At 44.6% G+C, this 17,355-nt stretch overlaps 2 protein-coding genes across 3 annotated transcripts in view; both read right to left on the reverse strand.

Moving 5' to 3' along the window:
* The window catches only part of LOC137379403 (serine/threonine-protein kinase 38-like), a 106,575-nt gene extending 89,987 nt beyond the window's left edge, over nt 1-16,588 (reverse strand). The window contains exon 1 of the mRNA XM_068050167.1: nt 16,541-16,588. Within this exon, the coding sequence (XP_067906268.1) occupies nt 16,541-16,573 (33 nt within the window). The 5' untranslated portion in view covers nt 16,574-16,588. The remainder of the gene's footprint in view (nt 1-16,540) is intronic.
* On the reverse strand, nt 13-15,778 carry LOC137379778 (uncharacterized). Of its 2 annotated transcripts, none has more exons than XM_068051145.1 (2): nt 15,731-15,778; nt 13-2,269 (listed from the first exon to the last, which is right to left on the reverse strand). In XM_068051145.1, exon 2 carries the CDS (start codon nt 1,965-1,967, stop codon nt 1,344-1,346), a length of 624 nt encoding a protein of 207 aa, XP_067907246.1. In that variant the 5' UTR covers nt 1,968-2,269; nt 15,731-15,778; the 3' UTR covers nt 13-1,343. The 2 variants fall into 2 exon arrangements, with proteins under 2 accessions (XP_067907246.1, XP_067907247.1); XM_068051146.1 differs by lacking the exon at nt 15,731-15,778 and adding an exon at nt 3,011-3,093.
* Nucleotides 16,589-17,355: the final 767 nt, after the last annotated feature.

Below are 17,355 nucleotides of genomic sequence, written 5' to 3' on the forward strand. Positions count from 1 at the left end.
AGCAGGCTCAAGGGGCCGAGTGGCCTACTCCTGCTCCTAATTCATATGTTTGTGTGTAATTCTTTTATTATTTACAAAACACTATTTACACTCTCCTCAAACCTCTTTCGCTAGCACCCTATGTGCTGTGACTCACTTCTTCCAAGCCCAGCACCAAGTGACTGTTGCATCATTACCCTTACAGTGGGAGGGGTTGCTCACCCTTTCTCCGGCATTAACCCTTACATGCCCTTATACTAAATCTCCCCCCCAAGTTTTTATCCAACATTTTCTTAAACATATATACATTCTTGATTTTCTCTACTACCCTTTCTCCCCCCAAGTCTCTGACTTCACAGATTTAGTTTGTTAGGAGGTTTCACGACTCTCCCCGATCTGGTTCTAGTCTGACTGGGATGATCAGTAGCCTTCCTTGTAAATCTGGATTGCTAATTTGGTTGTTCTTTACTAAAGATTGTAGTGTGCTGTTTGATTTGGATTTGTTCATCTTCATCTGGGTCTTCTGAATAAATGATTGACTGTTGCTTCTGGGGGATAGGGATGATGTTTCTCCTATTTCGATGTATGTTTCCTTCAGTTGTGTGTATGACCTATGATCTCTGATAGTTTTCATCTCTGTGGATTACAGTACCTTCCCTTTCTAGGTCATGTAGCCATTATTCAGCTTTGGCAAGTCTCTGGCATGAAATGTTTTGTTGTAATTTCAAGTTTGTTGCCTTCTATAAGAATTTTCCTGGTCTCTTACTCTCTCGTAGTCAAGGACATTCAAGCCTGGAAGCAATTTTTTAGGCAACACCGGAATTTGTGTTCTTATCTTCCTGCCCATCAGTAACTCTGCAGGTGATAGTCCACACATCAACAGTGTAGATCGATAAATTAGAAGTGAGTTTGGAAGATCTTCATTCTTCTTCAAGAAGGACTTTATGATTCTTACACCTCTCTCTACTTCACCATTCCACTGTGGATACCATGGTGAACTTGTGAGATGCTGAAATCCCATTCTTGTCGCAAACTGTGTGAAATATTCATTTGCAAACTGTGGTCTGTTGTCTGACAATACTCGTCAGGGATACCGCGTGTCACGAAGATGCCTTGTACGACTCTTATAACTGCTTCAATTGTAGTTGAATGTAGCCTTCTCACTTCTATCTACCTTGAGATATAATCACTGATGATTATGTAGGATTTCCTGTTGAACATGAATAAATCCATACCGAGACGTTTCCGAGGTCTGGTCAGAAATTGAGTAGTTGCAGAGATCTGAGAGTTTTGGGTCAGATTTTTGACGTCTTTGGATATTCCTGGCCACCACACTGATGATTGTGCCCTTGCTCTTTACTTCCTTATTCCCACATGGCCTTGATGTAGACGTTCGAGTGAAGTATCTTTCTGGGTGTAAATATAAACACTGGCCTGGCATTGTCCTTAAGTGTGATTCTATACTCTGTTTTGAGTCTTCTGAGACCTGTGAAAAGTTTTGGATAGTCTGCTTGAAATCGCCTGTTTACCTGTAGCTGTTTGACTTCCTCAATCTTCTTGATCATCTGCCGGTCTAAGCGCGCTCTTCTGCTTAGGAGGGAAAATTCCTGGTTTTGCAAGAGGTATAAGATTTCGATAATTTGTCTCCCTCTATATTGGAGAGTTGCTTGAAGCTTACCCTTCACTTTCAGTTGAGTTCTGCCTGGACCATGCAACCGTGTGTCCGCTGGTTGTAGGCAATATCTCATCAACCATGGTTTTTGGTCTGACAGAACTGTGACTCTAGCACCTGTGTCCAGTTTAAAATTCATCAGGTGTCCGTTTACGTAGATATCCACCATCCAAAATCCTTGATTTCGGTCATTAATTTCTCCTAGGAACTCTCCTGGTTCCCTTTCTTCTGGAAGTTTATACACTTCATTCACTGCTCTTTGTGCGAAGGTCTTCTGCTTCACGACTTTAAGTGAAGGGGTCTTGCTCTGGCACATTTTTCCATAATGCCCAGTCTTGTTAAAGATGAAGCATTCCGCTTTACTAGCAGGACACTGCTCCCGTCTATGGGTCTTCCTGGCTCCACAGCGCTGGCACAGTTTCCTGGTGTCATGCAGCTTCTCACCTGTCTGTGTGTCTCCTTCTCTACAGAAGTCTTTGGCTTCAAGACCTGTACAGTTATTGGATTTCCTCTAATCCAAGGCTTCTCTTCAGCCCACAGAAAGGCTCTGTTTTGTTTACAGACTTCAGCCTGTCGTACGATCGGAATTGCCTTCTCGAGTGTAAGCTCCTCTTTTGACTGTAAAAGATTTGACAAAGATTTATCAGTTATCCCGACAACTACTCAGTCCCTTATCAGTTCCATCTTTAATTCTCCATAGTCACATCCCTCAGCCAATCTGTACAGATCATTTATAAAAGAATCTTCGGATTCGTCTATCTGCTGGATTCTCGTCAAATTTTGCTCTTTCCAGAATTTTGTTGCTGCGTAAATTGAAATATTTGTCAAAGGCTCGAAGCACATCCTCAAATTTATCCGAAGCCTCATTTATCCCTTGCCTCACAATCAGGTCATCCATGATTGAACCCAAAGAATAAAAGGGTATTTACTTGTTCCGTTTCTGATCTATTATGGAGCTGCAAAGCAATCTGAAATTGTAGGAATCTTTTTCTCCATAAGGACCAATTTTGTATCTGATTGGGTCCTTCCTGATCATAGAAGCTTTCAGGCCTTCCCAATTTCTGATCCATTTTTCTTCCCTAGGCTTTGTTCAGCTTTTATTTTCCTTTATTTTTATTTTAGGGTATTCCCCTGTCTCTTTAAGTGGTTGAGGCTTTGCTGGAGGTGTTTGCCATCTTTCTGGGGATTTCCTATGCTTTCTGACTGTTCCCTTGCTTTCTCTCCATGGTCTGGTTGAGTAATGGCTGCCGACTGCGCCCGACTCCCAAATCGCCTTATCGCCCGATCGACCTCTCTCCCTGCTTTTTTCCTGACCCAGTGTGCCGTTAGTCAAGAATGGCCCCTTTGAAATTCTCTCACCTGATCTTGGACTCGCTGGACCCGGGTGTTTTGTTGCAGAGCACCACATTTCTGTGCTGCAGTTTGAAAGCCTGCACGGCTGACTCACTGGCTGCCTCTTCTTCGGGTGCGGAACAGCTCTGGAGCTTGTTGCAGTCCCCCGACGAGATCTGCTGTTCTCTTGGTGAGGTGCTTTTTCATATTTTCTGGTCATTTTCACCAAAAACTCAAGCAAGTTAGTTAAACACTATTTGCCCTTTACAAATCCATGCTGGCTTTCATTTATTAATCTGCATTTTTCTAAATCATTGTTAATTCTGTTCTGAATTATCATTTCTAAAAGCTTTCCAAACACTGAGGTTAAACTTACGGTCTTTAGTTGCAGGGCTTATCCTTACACACTTTTTTGAACAAGGATGTAACATTTGCAATTCTCCAGTCCTCTGGTACTACTCCTGTATCGAAGGAGGATTGGAAGATTATGACCAGTGTCTCCACAAATTCTACCTTATTTCTCTCAGTATCCCCAGATGCGTCTCATCCGGTCCTGGTGACTTACCAACTTTAAATACAGCCAGCCTATCTAATACCTCCACTTTATCAATTTTCAGCCCATCTTGACTACCTTCTCTTTCATTATATTTTCAGCAGCATCTTCTTCCTTGGTAAAGACAGATGCAAATTACCCATTTAATACCTCAGCCATGCTCCCTTTTTAGTCCCTAATCAGCCCCAGTCCTCCTTTTACCACAATTTTACTAGTTATGTGCCTATAGAAGACTTCTGGATTTCCTTTTAAGTTAGCTGCCAGTCTCTTCTCATACTCTCCCTTCGCGCTGAATTTTCTTCTTCCACCACCAGGAGCGACGTCAGCTGAAAAAAATGGCGGCCTGCACCATGTGGGCTGCGTGCTGCCATGATCTACCACGCAGGGGCTCAAGATAATACGCCAGTCAGGCAGCAACCACTTCCCACCATGTGGTGAGAGCAGGCTCAATGACACTGGCAACGGCATCAGCTGCCTCTGGGCAGGTGCTGGCGCTGGCACCATTTTTAAAGAGCAGCCAGACCTGCTGCTAAATTTAAATATTTAAACCGGTACCCTTCCCAGTACACCACAAAAAAAATCACCCCCTTCCCACCCCGCCCCCCACCACCAATTACACTTACATATAATAGTTGCTCTTTCTGCGCCCCAAAGCACTTACCTGGAAGATTTGACCTTCCAGCCTTCAATGGTTCAAAGTGCAGAGGGCACCCCTTACCCCGCTCCCCTACACTAGAAATGCACATTTCACCCCGTACCCACCCCACCCCCTCACAACAATGAAAATCCTAAGTACACCCATTCCCCTCCTCAGTGGCGGCAGCTTTCCCTGGACGGGAAAGTGAAGGTGCACGAGTGCCGGCCGCCACTCAGAAGATCCCGGGCAGCCAGTAAGGTAGCTGTGAATTTTATTTAAATTTATTCAGGTACTTCATTTAAATATTTAAACTCAGGTCCCGTCGCCGAGTGGTGGGGGGCTACCATGGAGCCTTGCCGCCGCTGGGAAGATCAGGCCCGGCACTCCCGGCATCAGCCTCCGTAGCGGGCCACTGCCGGTACAATCTTCCAGCGTCCCCCCCGGCCACGGATCACACGTCAGGGCCTCAACAAAATCCAGCCCTTTGTTTCTCCTATTTTTTCATCTCTGAACCTTCTATTTACACCCTGGTTCTCAATTGTATCATCCACCTGACATCTGTCATATGCACCCTTTTTCTGCTTCATCTTACTCTCTATCTCTTTCTTCATCCAGGGAGGTCTGGCTTTGTTTGTCCCACCTTTTCCCCTCATGGGAATATACCTCAACTGTGAACAAGCTATCTCTTTTTTAAAGGCAACCCATTATTCTGTTACAGTTTTGCTTGCCAATCTTTGATTCCAATTAACCTGGGCCATATCTGTTCTCCCCACATTGAAGTTGGCCCTCCCCAGTAATTACTGTTACTCTGGATTTTTCCTTATTCAGAAACTGTTCCCCCTCTCTGCCTTTTACACTAGTACTATCCCTGCCTATATGAGGATAATTTGCGTCTCCCTTAATAACTAATTCTTGCACCTCTCTGTAATTGTTTCTTAACTCTAACCAAATAGGTTCTGTCCTTGATCCCTCTAGAACAACCTGTCTCTCCCCAGCACTGCAATGCTCTCCTTAATCAATACTGCTACCCCCTCCTCCTTTCTTTCCTTCCCTATCTTGAAGAGGAGGAGTTTAAAACTAAGGGTTTTGATAAAAAGTTGTCAATCTGAAACACTAACTCTGTTTCTCTCTCCACCGATCTGCCAAACATCTTGACTGTTTACAGCATTTTCTTTGTTTATTTCAAATCTAATCTACAGAAACAATATTTCAGTCAGCAAGTCGTCAATCTATGGAACAGATTCCCTCTGGAGATGGTGAAAGCAGTTAGTATTGACTCATTCAAATGCAAATTAGAGAGATTTCTTCCACAAAATAACATTAAGGGATCCAGTTTAAGAGTAATTTGCGACATGACGTGTGGAGAGTGTAGCGTGTTTGGGAGGAACAGGTGACTTTGAACCTCTGGTTCCCAAAGCTCTCCAGCACTGGGGGTTTTCCTCACCTCATGTCTGAGTCTGTTGTAGACTCATTGATAGAGATTGATCGCTGTGATTGGTCAACAACTCCATTATCATTGTATCATGTGACTACCAGGATGACAGAAGGTGAACGAAATGAACCTTGGTTAATTTTTGTCTAGCAATTCCTATGTTCCAATAAAAGGGGCGGCACAGTGGCACAGCCGTTAGCACCGCAGCCTCACAGCTCCAGCGACCCAGGTTCAGTTTTGGGTACTGCCTGTGTGGAGTTTGCAAGTTCTCCCTGTGACCGCGTGGGTTTTCACCAGGTGCTCCGGTTTCCTCTCACAGCCAAAGACTTGTGGGTTGATAGGTAAATTGGCCATTATAAATTGCCCCTAGTGTAGGTAGGTGGTAGGAGAATTGAGGGGAGGTGGGGATGGGAGAGGGAAATGGGATTAATGTAGGATTAGTATAAATGGGTGGTTGATGGTTGGCATAGACTCGGTGGGCCAAAGGGCCTGTTTCAGTGCTGTATCTCTCTCTATGACTCTAAAAACATGTTGTATGTTGAATAATAATGCATTGCTGTGAGAAGCTGAAAATTAGATGAATTTGGATAAACCTAGTAATAGATTACAGATAGAACATTTTGTTGTTCTTTTGCCAACATTTTTCAAGCGTCATAATGATGCTTTGCAGAATAGGAAAAACACATTCAAATAATTACTCACCTTGTGAGATTCTAATCCGATTCTTCCAATAACTTGATCCTGTGGAGAAACAGGCGCTCCTCAATCTAACTTTTATTAATAAAACAAACCTAACTCTGTCTTTGCTTCAGTGTTTTAGCGTGTGTTCAGAATGGCTCATTAGCTCATTTGATTCACCCAAAATGCAAGATCTTTAAAAGAATTAAATAATCTCCAGTGGGATTGAGGGGCAAAACGTTTGAGGAATTGGTGCTTTTTTTGTTAGTGAAAGTTAATCATTGCTGTCTTATTTTTTCCATCCTCAAGGTAAAAGGACAGAGAGAACTGGTCACAGTATCAAAATAGATTACCAGCATTAGAAAAAGAATCTGATAGAACCACTGCTATTGTATAAGGCACCCATCCAAACATACAATAATTCTATCCGTATTCCTATAATAGTTTCCAGCATTACAACAGTGACTTGCACTGCGATCCTGCACTGCAGTGAGACAATCCATCAGCAATGCTTTCGTCACATCTTCCGGATTCAATGGGAGGATCGTTGAGCAAATGCTAGTTTCCTTCTTGAAGCCAGATTCACAAGCATTCAGGCAAAACTCCTGCAAAAATCAACTCCAATGGACTGGCCACTGTGTCCGCATGGCTGAAAACCGTTTCCCCCCCTAGATCCTGTTTTCACAACTCTCAAATGGTCAATGTTCAAAGGGAGCACAAAGACATTGAAACTTCCTTGAAGTGCAGCTGCATTGACCTTAACAACCGGTAGGAGCTTGCTGCCCGTCGTTCAGAATGGCGACAACGTGTCCACCAAGCTGCATCACACTTCGAGTCCCAACACCTTAATGGTGGGGCAATGTGACAGCAGAGAAGGAAAGAATGGGAAGCAAATCCTGCACCCTGGATCCCACTACCCCATGGGATGTCCTGCCTCAAGTTCCCAAAAATCTGCTGGTCAAAAACCAGCCAGCTCAGTCACAGGAGGATCCATGGCGGAAACTCATGACCTTGATTAGCTATTGTCCTCGAATCAAGGGACAGTAGACGGACAACAGTGATTATACCTCAAATGTATTTACAGCCATTCATTGCCCTTGGGACATCCTGAAGTTGTGGAAGGCACTATATAAATGCAAGTCTTTCTTTCCTTTCTAACAATATTTGTTTTTCTTTGACACACTACAAAGTCACTTCCTCAAATACATAATAGGCACTATTAAAATTGCAACAGCTCTATTGACAGTATTGGGTGTTACATTGTCATGTGACTGAATCTGTCAAAATACCTACACCGAGACATGCAAATTTCAGGATGAACACAACCCTTCAGGATTGGGTGAGGAACAATTTGGGCCCTAACGTCTTTCATCAGCTGTGGTAAAATCCCAGAAACTGATTAAGCTTGTGGTGTGAAAGATGTGTCTGAATTGGTCTCATCCTGGTTCCAAATTCCCTTGGCATGCAACATAAGGAACAGGAGGAGACCATTCAGCCCCCGCAAGCCTGCTCCAACATTCTATAATCATGGCTGACCCCTACTAACCCACCTTTACTCCATGCCATTTGATTCCCTTACCCAACAAAAATCTATTGATCTCCGTCTTGAAAGCTCCAATTGACCCCAGCATCCACAGCCTTTTAGGGGGAGAGAGTTCCAGATTTCCACCACCCTTTCTGTGAAAAAAGTGCTTCCTGATTTCACTCCAGAATAATCTAACTCTAATTTTACAAACATAGAATCTGACAACACAGAAAGAGGCCATTCAGCCCATCGTGCCAGTGACAGGTCTCTGAAAGAGCTATCCAATTAGTCTCACTCATCTGCTCTTTCCCCATAGTCCTGTAAATCTTTCCTTTTCAAGTATTTATCCAGTTCCTTTTTGCAAGTTATTACTGAATCTGCTTCCTCCGCCCTTTCAGGCAGCGCGTTCCAGATCACAACAACAACTTGCTACTTAAGAAAACCTATCTCCTCTCTGAAGTAAAAACAGAAAGTGATGGAAATACTCAGCAGGTCTGGCAGCATCTGTGGAGAGAGAAGCAAAGTTAACATTTCAGGTCCGTGACCTTTTATCAGAACAGTCCACATTAGACCCTGGCTTACCGAGAATACCTGCACCCCTGGAAGGTCACCAACCAGGAACTTCACGGACCTCCACGCCCACCCTCTGGCAGCCTTCACATCCCTTCTTTGAACTGAAATATACAAAATTCTGAAAGGGCTTGACAGGGTAGATGCTGAGAAAATGTTTCCCTTGGTTGGTGAATCTAGAACAATGGGGTCACAGTCTCAGAATAAGGAGTAGCCATTTAGGACTGAGATGAGGAGAAATTTCTTCACTCAAAGGGTGGATCTTTTGAATTCTCTACCCCAGAGGACTGTGGATGATCAGTCATTGAGTATATCAAGACAGAGATCGATAGATTTTTGGGTACCAAGGAAATTAAGGGATATGGGACTAATGTAAGAAAGTGGAATTGAGGTAGAAAATCAGCCAAGACTGTACTGAGTGGTGGAACAAGCTCAAAGATTCAAATGGCCTAATCCTGCTGCTATTTCTTATGTTCCTGTCAAGCTTTGAACACAGTGGCCATTGATACAGCTGCTGCTAAATAGGTAATTACACAAGCAAGCAATTAGGAAGGCTAATGGTATGTTAGCCTTTATCACAAGAGGATTTGAGTACAGGAGTAGTGAGGACTTACTTCAATTGTATGGAACCTTGGTTAGACTGCACCTGGAGTACTGTATGCAGTTTTGGGCCCCTTACCTTAGGAAGGATATTATTGCCATAGAGGGAGTGCAAAGGTTCACCAGACTTGTTCCAGGGATGGCAAGACTGTCCGATGAAGAGAGATTGGGGAAACTGGGCCTGGGCGGCACAGTGGCGCAGTGGTTAGCACCGCAGCCTCACAGCTCCAGGGACCCGGGTTCGATTCCGGGTACTGCCTGTGTGGAGTTTGCAAGTTCTCCCTGTGTCTGCGTGGGTTTTCTCCGGGTGCTCCGGTTTCCTCCCACAAGCCAAAAGACTTGCAGGTTGATAGGTAAATTGGCCATTATAAATTGTCACTAGTATAGGTAGGTGGTAGGGAAATATAGGGACAGGTGGGGATGTTTGGTAGGAATATGGGATTAGTGTAGGATTAGTATAAATGGGTGGTTGATGTTCGGCACAGACTCGGTGGGCCGAAGGGCCTGTTTCAGTGCTGTATCTCTAATCTAATCTTTATGGGGCGGCACAGTGGCGCAGTGGTTAGCACCGCAGCCTCACAGCTCCAGGGACCCGGGTTCGATTCTGGGTACTGCCTGTGCGGAGTTTGCAAGTTCTCCCTGTGTCTGCGTGGGTTTCCTCCGGGTGCTCCGGTTTCCTCCCACATGCCAAAAGACTTGCAGGTTGATAGGTTAATTGACCATTATAAATTGTCACTAGTATAGGTAGATGGTAGGGAAATATATAGAGACAGTTGGGGATGTGACAGGAATATGGGATTAGTGTAGGATTTGTATAAAATGGGTGGTTAATGGTCGGCACAGACTCGGTGGGCCGAAGGGCCTGTTTCAGTGCTGTATCTCTAAAACTAAAAACTATTCTCTAGAGTTTTGAAGAATGAGAGGTGATCTCATTGAAACCTACAAAATACTTAAAGGGATAGACAGGGTAGATGCAGATAAGATGTTTCCCCTGGTTGGGGGGTCTAGAACCAGGGGACACAATTTCAAAACAAGGGGAAAGCCACTTAGGACAGAGATGAGGAGAAATGTCTTGACTCAGAGGGTTGTGAATCTTTGGAATTCTCTACCCCAGAGGGCTGTGGAAGCTCAGTCATTGAGTATGTTTAAAGTACAGATTGACAGATCTCTAAATGCAAATGACATAAGGGGATATGAGGATAGTGTGGGAAAAAGGCATTGAAGTGGTTGATCAGCCATGATCATACTGAGTGGCGGGGCAGGCTTGATGGGCTGAATGGCCTACTCCTGTTCCTTTGTTCCTAAACCCGCCCACAAACCTGAGTTCCAACAAGGAGTTTGCCGGAGTCTTGATTTTGCTGCCCACAGTTGCAGAAACAAAGAAAGCAGAGGTGAAGGAGCATATAGGCTCGTACACGTAGAGAGAGAGCGAGAGGCACATGAAGGGGAAAGGAGGACAGAAGTTGCAGGAGCTTCTGATGCCATGATCCAAAGTTCCAAGTAATGCAAAGATCTTTATAAAACTTGTTAGGCCTCATCTGGAGTATGGTGTTCAATTCTGGGCACCACACTTTAGAAAGGATGTCAAGACCTTAGAGAGGGTGCAGACGAGATTTATTAGAATGGTACCAGGGATAAGGGACTTAAGTTTTGTGGAGAAACAGGAGAAGTTGGGGTTGTTCTCCTTAGAGCAAAGAAGGGTAAGGGGATATTTGATAGAGGCGTTCAAAATTCTGAATGGTGTTGCTAGACTAAATTAGGAGAAGCTGTTTCCAGTGGCAGAAGGGTCGGTCACCAGAGGACACAGATTTAACATCATTAACAAAGGAAACAGAGGGAAGGTGAGGAGACATCTTTTTACACAGTGAGTTGTTGCAATCTGGAATGTGCTGCCTGGAAGGACAATGGAAGCAGATTCAATAGTAACTTTCAAAAGAGAACTGGATAAATATTATGGTGAAAGAGTAGGAGAGTGGGATTAATTCGATAACTCTCAAAGAGAGTATCACAGACACGATGGGCCAAATAGCCTCCTTCTGTCTCTATCAATCTATGATTAAGGAATTTCATGTAGCTTTTAATCTCCTGCACTCAACAACAATTTACTTGCATGTAGTCCACTCATGGCCCAATCCACTTTCTCGAGAAGAATGGACATGTCTGATTTATGTCAGGGAACATTTTGTGTTCGACATTTCCTTGACATCAAAGATTTTGGCATATGTTACATCTTTGATGCTGAAGTTTTAATGTTTGGATATTGTTGTTTCCTCCATTCCTTTCTCTTAACGGTTTCATCAGTGAGAGAGATTAGAATCTCTCCTTTGTTTTATTAATTCTCAGCATACGGGCATCACTGGCAACGCCAGCATTTATTGCCATCCCTAACTGCCCTTGAGAAGATTGTGGTGAGCCCCCTTCTTGAATACAACTGAGTGGCTTCCTTGGCCATGATCTACACAAGTCAACCACATTGCTGTGGCTCTAGAGTCACGTGTAGGACAGCAGATTTCCTTCCCTGAAAGGGATCAGTGAACCAGATGGGTTTTTATGACAATCTGGTAGCTACATGGTCACCACTACTGATACTAACTTTTTATTTCAGATTTGTTTAATTAATTGAATTTAAATTTCCCAGCTGCCACAGTGGGATTTGAACTCATGCCACTGGATCCTCAATCCAGTTCTCAGGATTACTCGTCCTATAACATAACCTCTATGGTACCATCCCTATAGCATGATGGGACAATTATTAACATCTCAAATCAGTGTTTCCAGTAATCAAGCAACTTTTTGATTTAAGGGGAGGCGGTGGCGTAGTGGTAATGTCACTAGACTAGTAACCCAGAGGCCCAGGCTAATGCTCTGGGGACATGGGTTCGAACCCCATGGCAGATGGTGGAATTTGAATTCAATTAATAAATCTGGAATTAAAAGGCGAGTCTAGTGGTGATCATGAAACCATTGTCCGTTAACCCATCTGGCTCATTAATGCCCTTTAGGGAAGGAAATCTGCCGTCCTTACCTGGTCTGGCCTTCATGTGACTCCAGACCCACAACAATGTGGTTGACTCTTAACTGCCCTCTGAAATGGCCTAGCAAGCCACTCAGTTGTATCAAACAGCTACAAAGTCTAAGAAGAGAAATGGAACTGGACGGTCCACCCGGCATCGACCAAGGCACCAGAAACGACAATGGCAAACCTTGCAAAATCCTCCTTAATAACACCTGGGGGTTTGTGCCAAAATTGACTAGTCAAGCAACAGCCTGACATAGTCATACTCATGGAATCATACCTTGCAGACAATGTCCCAGACACCACCATCACCATCCCTGGGTACGTCCTGTCCCACCGGCAGGACTGACCCACCAGAGGTGGCGGCACAGTGGTATACAGTCGGGAGGGAGTTGCCCTGGGAATCCTCAACATTGACTCTGGAACCCATGAAGTCTCATGGCATCAGGTCAAACATGGGCAAGGAAACCTCCTGCTGATTACCATCTACCGTCCCCCACCATCCCGCCCCCTTCCCCCTCCCCCCACAGCTGATGAATCAGTACATCACCAAGAGTGGCTCAGTAGCACCACTACTGACCAAGCTGGCCGAGTCCTAAAGGACATAGCTGCTAGACTGAGTCTGAGGGAACCAACAAGAGGGAAAAACCTACTTGACCTCATCCTTGCCAATCTACCTGTCGTAGATGCATCTGTCCGTGACAGTATTGGTAGGAGTGACCACTGCACAGTCCTCATGGAGACGAAGTCCCATCTTCATGCTGAGGGTACCCACCATCGTGTTGTGTGGCACTACCGCCGTGCTAAATGCGATAAATTTTGAACAGATCTAGCAACTCACAACTGGGCATCCATGAGGCGCTGTGGGCCATCAGCAGCAGCAGAATTGTATTCAACCACAATCTGTAATGTTACAACCGAGGCGGGAGGAGCGAACTGTTTTTCTAGTTTCAGTTCTCCACAGGTCACAACATATATTTACCGTTTCTCCCAGTTACCGATACGGTCAACCATAGTCTCTATTTTAATCCCAACACAGACACTCACACACACACACAGACACACACCCCCACCCCCCCAAAAAAAGAGATTTACTCCTTAGAGCTCTATTACAAAAAAAAGACAAAAAGAATACTTGCTAAATCTTGAAGAAAAAAAGGGAAGATATGGAAAGATGTCAGATGTCCTTTGTTTTGTTTTGGTGTCCCAAATACATGTAAATGGCTGTCACTGGGATCTTTCTAGAACAGTTCATGTCAAGCAATGTTGAAGATCAGTTTGGGCAGGCTTTCCAGGCAAAATGCAGCAACAGTTTCAGTCTGTTTCTTATGCTTGCTTCTTAGCACTTCTTAAAGGGATGGAAAAGTTGGCCAGCATTTTAAAAGACATGGAACAAGCTGAGTTGGGGTTTGCTCCCTTGGCAAGTTTTCTCCAACTGTCTTTTTTAACACTGTCCATGTTCCAACTCACTGTTCAAAGTGAAATCAAAAACAATGTCACAAGAGTCAAGCCTCTGGACCCCTATATATCTTGACCTGTCACTTCTTTGTAAACATCTTGCCTCCAATCAAAAAAATCCCTGCTGAGTAATTATCTGAAGACAGGTGACTTCCATTAGTTGCTTGTTTTTCGCACTCCTTGATTCTTCGAATAACTGTTTGTTTACAAGCTCAGTCCAAAAGACCTGTTGATAATCTCTTTTATAAAAAACACAAAGTTCCAGCATCGATGGAATCCTTTTCAGTTTTAAAACCCAAGTCCTCTAAAAAAAATTAACAAAAAAATGGAAGCAGTCTTAACAGTAACCTCATGGCCCGGCATATCCCGCACTCTACCATTACCATGGGGGGGACCAACCCTGGTTCAATGAAGAGTGCAGGAGGGCATGCCAGGAGGAGGACTAGGCATACCGCAAAATGAGGTGTCAGCCTGGTGAAGCTACAACCCAGGACTACATGCATGCTAAACAGTGGAAGCAGTGTGCAATTGACAGGGCTAAGCAATCCCAAATCAACAGATCAGATCTGAGCTCTGCCGTCCTGTCACGTCCAGTTGTGAATGGTGGTGGACAATTAAACAACTAACAGGAGGAGGAGGCTCCACAAATATCCTCATCCTCAACAATGGGGGAGCCCAGCACATCAATGCAAAAGACAAGGCTGAAGTATTTCCAACCATCTTCAGCCAGACGTGCTGTGTGGATGATTCAATTTGGCCTCCTCCTGAGGTCCCCAGCATCACACATGCCAGTCTTCAACCAATCTGATTCACTCCACGTGATATCAAGAAATGGCCGAATGTACTGGATACTGCAAAGGCTATGGGTCCTGACAACATTCTGGCAACAGCACTAAAGACCTGTGCTCCAGAACTTGCTGCGCCCCTAGCCAAGCTGTTCTAGTGCAACTACAACACTGGCATCTACCCGGCAATGTGGAAAATTGCCCAGGTATGTCCTGTTCACAAAAAGGACAAATCCAACCCGAGCAATTACTGCCCTATCAGTCTACTCCTAATCATGAGCAAAGTGATGGAAGAGGTCGCCGACAGTGCCATCAAGCGGCACTTGCTTAGCAATAACCAGCTCAGTGATGCTCAGTTTGGGTTCCACCAGGGCCATTCAGCTCCTGACCTCATTACAGCCTTGGTTCAAACATGGACAAAAGAGCTGAACTCAGGAGGTGAGATGAGAGTGACTGACCTTGACATCAAGGCAGCATTTGACAGAGTATGGCATCAAGGAACCCTAGCAAAACTGGAGTCAATGGGAATGAGGGGAAAACTCTCTGCCAATTTGAGTCATACCTAGCACAAAGGAAGATGGTTGTGGTTGTTGGAGGTCAATCATCTCAGTCCCAGGATATCACTGCAGGGGTTCCTCACGGTTAGTCGTAGGCCCAATCATCTTCAGCTGCTACATCAATGACCTTCCTTCAATCATAAGGTGAGACGTGGGATGTTCGCTGATGATTGCACAATGTTCAGCACCATTCGCGACTCCTCAGATACTGAAGCACTCCATATCCATATGCAACAAGACCTGGACAATATCCAGGCTTGGGTTGATAAGTGGCAAGTAACATTTGCGCCACACAAGTGCCAGGCAATGACTATCTCAAACAAGAGAGAATCTAACCATCTCCCCTTGATGTTCAATGGCATTACCATTGCTGAATCCCCCAGCATCAACATCCTGGGGGTCACCATGGACAAGAAACTGAACTGGACCAGTCACATAAATGCTGTGGCTACAAGAGCAGGTCAGAGGCTGGGAATTCTGCAGCGAGTAACTCACCTCTTGTCTCTCCAGTGTCTGTCCACCATCTACAAGTTACAGGTCAGGAGTGTGATGGAATACTCTCCACTTGCCTGGATGGGTGCAGCTCCAACAACACTCAAGAAGCTCAACACCATCCAGGACAAAGCAGCCCGCTTGATTGGCACCCCATCCACAAACATTCACTCCCCCCACCACCGACACATAGTGGCAGCAGTGTGTACCATCTATGAGATGCACAGCAGCATTGCACCAAGGCTCCTTCGACAGCACCTTCCAAACCCACGACCTCGATCACCTAGAAGGACAAGGGCAGCAGATGCAAAGGGAACACCACCACCTGCATGTTCCCCTCCAAGCCACACACCATCCTGCTTTGGAACTATATCACTGTTCCTTCACTGTCGCTGGGTCAATATCCTGTAACTCCCTTCCTAACAGCACTATGGGTGTACCTACCCCACATGAACTGCAGCAGTTGAAGAAGGCAGCTCACCACCATCTTCTCAAGCGCAATTAGGGATGGGCAATAAATGCTGGCTTAGCCAGTGACACCCATATCCTCCGAACGAATTTAAAAAAATGGTTTTGAAACAAAACCACTGTAGCAGGAAAGAAAGCCCTTGAGGTCAGAAATTTCTCAATGGCTTGGTCTGATTGCATGCAGCCAATTACGTACCTTAATCATCCTGTACCAACAAAGGGCACCGCCCAGCCACACAGCTGGCTGCAGTCAGTATTAAAATCAGATTTGCCCCATCCAACATCACATCAAACGTACAGAGATCTCAGTTTGTCGCACAGGGAGACTGGTTTAGAGAGTTGTAAGGCTGTGGAATTCACTTCTAGGGTTAGTGGGTGAGGCAGGCTCTATGTCAACATTGAAGATTAGTTTGGACTGGAGGCTGAAGGGAAAGGGGTTGAAGTGATATGGGAACAGAGCAGATAAGTGAGATTATGTGTACTTGCTTATGTGTACTGGTTGGGCCGATAGGCTCGTTTCCCTATTGTAAATTCTGTGTATAAGTTTATAATTCATTCAATTACACAGTGGTTAGCAAATTCTGCTTCCTTGGGTCCACGGTGACGGACAATCTGTCCCTTGATGCACAGCTCGATACATACATAGGGAAAGCAGCTACCACCTTTAGCTGACTTGCGAAACGCACATGGGATAACACCAAGCTGACCCTTAGGACCAAGCTGATGGTTTATAAGGCCTGTGTTCTCAGCACCTTGCTGAATGGCTGTGAAACATGGGCGACTTACAGCTACCAGGAAAAGAAGCTCAATAATTTCCATCTTCACTGTCTCCGCCACATTATGGGTATATTCTGGCAAGAAAAAAAAAATCACAAAATTAGGCAGTCCTCTCAAAGGCAGAGCTCCCAAGTACATTGGCACTAATCAAACAGAGGTGGCTACGGTGGATCAGACATGTCCGCAGAATGGAAAATGGTCACATACCCAGGGACCTTCTGTATGGTGAGGTAGCCAGGGCCAGATGGCCAGTCGGACACCCAAAGCTCCAAGGATATTTGCAAGCTATGACATGAAGGCCCTAAATGTCGGCCATCAGACTTGGGAGTCACTAGCTGGTGAAAGAGGAAAATGACAACACATCTTGTTGACTGGTGTTACGATCGCAGCAGGAGCAACGCACTGTTAATTCAGTCCCGTCACTCCACAGGTCACAGCATATTTATTAATTTTTACCAAAATCAGAAAAACTGCCAAATTAAACACTCCAGTTTCCCCAGAATGAAACAAACCGAACCAGGTATCTTTAGACAACAAGAAGTTAACTATTTATTTAAAAAACTAAATCTTAAACACTATGTCTAAAGATCTTATAACTGCTTAAATTAATCTAACTCCCGCATTCATGCACACACATTTAAAAAGAACAGTGGTCCGGTTTTAAAGGTAGAGTTTTTTAAAATTAGCTGTCTCTTGAGAATAAAATAAATAGGTTTTTTGCGTTTTATGTTCCTGGTGACCGAGGCCTTCTGATGTGAAGATAATCAAAGTTCACTTGAAGTATTCACTTGGATTTAATGAAAAATACTCAGTTCTTGATAGGC

The sequence above is a fragment of the Heterodontus francisci genome, chromosome 18, assembly GCF_036365525.1.
Source record: "Heterodontus francisci isolate sHetFra1 chromosome 18, sHetFra1.hap1, whole genome shotgun sequence".
In the NCBI taxonomy this organism is placed as follows: domain Eukaryota; kingdom Metazoa; phylum Chordata; class Chondrichthyes; order Heterodontiformes; family Heterodontidae; genus Heterodontus; species Heterodontus francisci.